General features: G+C 62.3%; 1 protein-coding gene across 1 annotated transcript in view; it reads right to left on the bottom strand.

The window, feature by feature from the left end:
* LOC311428218 (antigen WC1.1-like) overlaps window positions 1-5812 on the bottom strand; it is a 101438-nt gene extending 95626 nt beyond the window's left edge. The window contains 7 exon segments of the mRNA XM_084539751.1: window positions 2328-2642; window positions 2768-3071; window positions 3073-3082; window positions 3163-3492; window positions 3597-3906; window positions 4145-4453; window positions 5628-5812. Coding sequence (XP_084395877.1) covers window positions 2328-2642; window positions 2768-3071; window positions 3073-3082; window positions 3163-3492; window positions 3597-3906; window positions 4145-4453; window positions 5628-5739 — 1690 coding nt within the window. The 5' untranslated portion in view covers window positions 5740-5812.
* Between the last annotated feature and the right edge of the window lie 212 nt (window positions 5813-6024).

Raw genomic sequence — 6024 nt, 5'->3', positions numbered from 1 at the left:
GCCCCATTCCCTAGGCCAGCACAGGGCTGTCCCCACAGTACAGCCCCACTGTGTTGTGTTGGCACTGAGGCCACATCCCCAGGGAGGGCAGCATCCCCATGGAGATGGTCTGGGACATAGTCAGCCTCGCACCATCCCTCTGGAGACAGCCCTTGTGCCCCTTTTTTCCCTTGGTCGTGTCCCAATGCAGACCCTGCACCAATACCATCATTTCCTCTTCCCATGGAGCTGCTCTATCTCTGCCCCACACATCAATAGCACAGCCCGTGCTCTGCTGGGGGGTGGCTGACACCACGGTGATGGACTCCACTGCCCCATGCTCCTCCTGCCAGACCTGCCCAGAGCACTGCCAGCAGTGCATCCTCCCTTTCTCACCCAGCCCAGCTCTCACATTTCTCTTCTCACCCCAGAACTGATGCCTCAGGCTCTGGACTCTCTCCACCCCTTGATGTTGGTGCCCCATGGTCTGTCAGTCAGTGGGGCAGCACATGGGGCAGGAGGCAGCACACGGCTCTGTTTCTGTGCCCCAGAACACCAACACCCCCAGCACCCCCAGCCCTGCCAGGAGGCATCTCCCCCCAGCACCACTGGGGAAGGACCCACCTTTATGCTGAGCCCTGGCGCTTTGCACCTGCCCAGCCAGGAGGGCCAGGAGCAGGCAGAGGAGGGCCCCCAGGATGATGCAGATGACAACAGGCATTGAGAGTCTCTCACTGCTGGTGGTCGGACGGCTCCATGGGGGATCTGCATGGGCAGGAACATGGCAGGGGCAGCATCAGACAAGGGAGAGGTTGGAGGCAGGACATGTCACTCCTGACCACACAAGGCAGCAGAGGCTGGGGGGGACAGGGCTGGGTGATGGGGCAGGTCCCACCCTTCTGGGTACATCACAGACTTCTCCCAGCTGCTTTGGTTTTCTGGGAGTCTCACAGCCCAACAGGGAGCCCCTTCCCTTGGCTATGGGTCACAGCGTGAACATGGACAGACCCAGCCCCTGGGGAAGAACAGCTTACCTGCTTGTGGGGGGAATGTTGCTGTCCTGGGTGCAGCTGCAGGGGAGCAGAAGGAGGGCTGGGCTGAGAGGCTGGGGCTGTGGCACCAGGCAGCCTCTCTGGCAAATGACCCCAAAATTAGCCATGTGAATGTGTCCCTTTAGGGCTGGGCAGGGTGGCAGGGACAGGGCCCAGCACCACTGCTCTGGGCTGCTCACAGGACAGTGCAGGCAGCCCAGGGGATGTGCTAGCACATCCAGCCCCACAGAGGCTGCTCCCCACCCAACACCAGCCCCCCACCCTGCAGGAACACCCTTGCTCAGGCCAGCAGCGGGGCCATGCCAGGATCCAGAAGAGCAGATGCCCAAGACAGCTCCTTGCCAAGCCCCCAGCCATGTCTCCCAGCCCCACTGCTCACCTGAGCAATGCACAGCCGCATCTGCCTTATGCTGGCAGGCACCGCTGTCCCCTGGCTGGGCCCAGCAGTCCTGCAGAGACAGCTCCGTCCCCCTGCACTCCATCAGCCACATGGGGCCCGTCCCCTCTCCAGCAGCAGCCTGGCCCAGGGCATAGACCGCGGGGCCACAGCCCAGCTGCCTGCACGCCACCTCGGCATCCCGCATGTCCCAGGCATTGTCACACAGCGTCCCCCAGGTGCCGCGGTGCCAGATCTCCACTCTGCCCGAGCAGCCTGCCACAGTGCGGATCTTCTCCCTGTCTGAGGAGGCAGCAATGTCCCATGGCACCAGGACAGCTGGGACAGCCCTGCCAGGTGAGGGGGGCACGCGCAGGGGCAGCTCCCTACCTGTGCACCTGGTGGAGTTGGGGCATGCAGCCACCTGCGGCCTTTCTGTCCATGTCCCAAAGGAAAGAGAAGTTGGGCTGAAAAGGGCTGCTCTAGGGGTTGTGCAGAAGAGAGCAGAGCTGACCTCTGCTCACACGTCCCCATGCTGCCTGGGTCAGGGCAGCAGCAGCACCCTGTTCATTCAGGGGACACGCACGGTTCTGCAGGGGGTCCCAAGTGCTCAGCCCCACAGGGTCCCTGATTCATAGAGCAGCAAGAGGCTGTCCTTGGAGGGGGGACTCCTGAAAGCCCTGCATGGTCTCCTCTGAGCCCTTGCCTGGAGTTGCCTCTGCATCCCCCAGGGAGCTGCTGGCAGCCCAGCTGTTGACTGCTACTGGTGGACATGGGTGGCTCTGTGAGCTGAAGTCACCTTTGTGTACCAGTAGCAACAGGGTCTAATGCAGGAAGTCAAAGCCCCTCTGGGTTCCTTCTCTGCATTTCACCATGCCCAGTGGGGAACAGGACCTGGTGCCTTGATGGCTCAGATTTACCATTGCAGGTGATGTGGGTCTCTTCTCGGAGGTCATCACACGACTGCGGATTCCAGGGATGAGAGGGACACTGCCAGAAGGAGCTGTTGCTCTTCCCACACTCCACGTGATCCAGCCATGCGGTGCCAGACAGCTTGGCATAATTTAAGAATATTTCCCGGTCCCCTTCATTCCCGCAGCCCAGCTCCTTGCACACCAGTGACACCATCTCGGTGGTCATGGAGTTGGAGCAAACGCTGCCCCACGTCCTGTTGTAGAAAACCTGCAGGCGCCTGGAGCAGCCATCGCTGTTCTCCAGCCTCAGGGCCATGAACTCTGGAAGGAGGAAAGGCCCCAGGGACGTCCTTGGATGTCAGTCACTGATGGCCTTGGCTCTAACTGGCTCTACCCTTACCCCAGCCTCACTGGCCCCAGCTCCCAGCCCCACTCCCAGCACAGACCTGAGCAGATGACTCCCGCGTCCTCCTTGTGCCTGCAGTCGTGCTGCCCCCAGGCCTTGGCAGGGCAGTCCCAGAGAGCAGCTTCAGCCCCGGAGCAGTTGACGCCATCCAGCCAGATCTGCCCGGAGCCCTCCCCAAACCGAGCAGAGCCGGCTGCCTCCAGGGCCCCTCCGCAGCCCAGCTGGCGGCAAACGACGGCGGCGTCGGCCAGGTCCCAGGCGTCGTCGCAGACGGTGCCCCAGCGCCCCTGGTAGTAGATCTCCACTCTCCCGGCACAGCGCCCGGCCCCGTCCACCAGCCGGACCTACCGGCTCCCTGCAGTGGGGAGAACCCTGACCCTCAGGGACTGGCTGCCCTCCCAGCCCCACACCTGGGGGACGTGCAGCACCACTCACCCCCGGCACACGACCCCCACGTCCTCCGCAATCCCTATTGCTGGGTGGCTCTCAGGCAGGGAGGTGTTGCAGAGGCTCAGGTCAGCCTTGTGCCCTGCACACCGCACCCCACGCAGCCCCACAGGTCCTGGCCCTCGCTCGGCCCTCACGGGGGTGTAGGCTGCCTCTGCCTCTCCGCACTGCAGCTGCCGGCACACCACGCTGGCCTCCTGCATGTCCCACTGCTCATCCAGGACTCTGCCCCACGTCCCGTGCTGGAAGACATCCACGCGCCCGTCGCACCGGCTCCCTCCACCCACCAACCGTACAGACATATGTGGTGAGCCGGGCCTGGTGAGAGCAGAAATTCAGCCTGGTGCTGCCATGGGGTGCAAAGCTTTGGGTGGCCATGTCACACACCACGGGCAAATGGCCTTTGCAGCACTGCCCAGCACTCACCTGAGCAAATGACAGCAGCAGCGTTCTCCTGGGAGCACAGCGAGGCCCCCAGGGCAGTCACCGGGCACTGCCCCAGGTGGGCTTCAGTCCCGTCACAGTGGAACGAGTCTCTCCAGACGGGGCCGGTTCCTCTCCCAAAATGCCCTCCTCCAGGAATGGACTCAGCAAAGCCACAGCCGAGGTGCCGACAGAGAACGTGGGCGTCTGAGAGGTCCCAGCGGGAGGCACACAGGGTCCCCCACATCCCCAGCACATCGACCTCCACCCTGCCCTCACAAGCTGTGCTGCCGTTCACCAGCCTGAACCCTGTGTACTCAAGGACAAAGGAGGGTGAGAGAGGCCACATTTGTGTTCTTGTTCCCACAGGATCTGCAGGAGAGGCCAAAGGGACAGTGTGCCTTTCTCCTCCTGCAGCACTCTCATTTTAGGGCTGCAGACCACCACCTCACCCCACCTGTCCCCCACCCAGCACAGCCCAGTGCCCACCCTGCTCTCCTGCCCCCACCACAGCCCCCGTGGGCACCATCCCACCCCAAGTCCTTACATGTGCAGGTGACATGAGTGCCATTGCTTTGGGTGCAGGCCTTGTCCTTGGGGGCCCCCCAGGGGCAGAAGAGGATGGTGGATTCATTCCCCACACACTGCAGCTCTCTGTCCCAGACAGGACCGGCCCCTTCTCCCAGCTGAGCTGCCCCATGGACAGACAGGGCTGTGCCACACTGCAGCTCCCTGCACACCACCTCGGCAGCTTTGGCACCAAAGTGGGAGTGACAGACAGCTTTCCACTGGTCCCTGTTGTAGACCTCCACACTTCCTGAGCAGGGGCTGTCCCCTCCGACCAGCCGGACAAATCCTGGAGCAACCAAGGAGACCTGTGAGTTCCCAGAGCCCTCTGGCACTTCCGTGCCCACCTCCCACCTCATCCCTGAGGTGGCCAGATTCAGAGCCCCACGGCCAGCCCAGCAGCTCTCAGGGTGTGCTGATGGCACAAAGAGGTTTGGGACCCCCTGCTGATTCTCAGAATCCAGCCCAGCACCCATGGGCTGCCCTCTCTCCCAGCCCCCAGCCACAGGCACCGCTCAGACAAACTGCTGCTGCCCGGAGCCCCTGGGCTGCCCGGCCCCAGACCCAGCACTGCAGCAGCCACAGCACGTGGGCCCAGGGAAATGGGCCCAGGCACTGGGGGCTTCTGCAGCTGGCTCTGCCCCACCAGGCTCAGGTGAGGTTGAGGAACCCCTTGGAGTTGCCAGAGAAGCTTCCTGGTCCCTGGGGCTTCTAGGGCTCTTGGGAAGATGCTGTTACATGGGGCACATCTGGGGAGCAGGAAAACGGGGGTCCTCAGGCAGGGACAAAGTGTGGTGTGGACAGGCACGTGCCCAGCCACCAGCTGAGCAGAGGGCAGGAGAGCAGGCAGAGAGCAGCCCTGGGCTGACACGAGCTCCTGGTGTGAGGGCAGGCAGAGAGGAGAGACAGCAGGTGCTGGCACAGCCCCTGGGGCACAGGGCAGGCAGGAGAGGCTGGGCCTCAGGTCAGCACTACCTGAAGGGGCTGTGTCTCCAAGGACTGGCTCTCATCGGGTGACCCTTGGACAGGAACAAGGTGCCATTTGGCACCCTGCTCCTCTGCTCAAGCCCAGTGCTCCTGCCCTCTGAACAGCCCCCTTGTTTTGGCCGAGGTTCTCTTGTCTGCTGGGAGTACAACCCATAAGTCCTGGGCCATTGCATGCCCTTCCCTGAGGCTGCTGGAGACTGGTGGAGCTGGAGGGTGGGGGCTTTCCTCTCCCAGCCCCAGGCACCTCCCCAGGCTTGGCTGCTCCAGCTTCAGGGCCAGGCTGGGTGTGTTCCCACTGGGCTTTCTCCAAGGACAAGGGACACCAGCAGTGACAGACCCAGCTCAGAGTGCAACTTGACACACAGAGCCATGTTCTGGTGTCCACTTGTTGCTTCCTGAGATCCTTTACAACAGCCCTTTACAGGTCCTTTACAACATTCCTGGACCCAGAGGAAGGGACCAAATTCAGTCCTTACCTGAACATGTCACTCCAGCATCCTCACCATGATTACAGTTTGTTTGACCCCATCCCCTGTGGGTGCAGTCAGACAGGGCAGACTCAGTGCCATTACATTCAACATCATCCATCCAAATGCGTCCAGATCCTGGCCCAAAGTGTGCATCCTTAAAAGCTTTGAGAGCAACCCCACAGACCAGCTGCCTACAAACCACTGCAGCATCGGACATATCCCAGGAGTCATCACACACGGTCCCCCACTGGTCCTGGTGTTTCACCTCCACTCTCCCAGCACAGTGACTGCCGCCATCCACCAGCCTCATCTCCGCAGCCCCTTCAAACACCAACACAGGAAGGGTCAGGAGAGCTTCGAGCCCCACATTGTGGGTCTGTGAGTGCCTCCTGCCCAGCCAGAG

The sequence above is a fragment of the Aythya ferina genome (genome assembly GCF_964211825.1).
Source record: "Aythya ferina genome assembly, contig: HAP1_SCAFFOLD_37, whole genome shotgun sequence".
Lineage (NCBI taxonomy): Eukaryota > Metazoa > Chordata > Aves > Anseriformes > Anatidae > Aythya > Aythya ferina.
The sequence above is the reverse complement of the archived record's forward strand: the minus strand, read 5'-3'. Positions and strand labels throughout refer to the sequence as shown.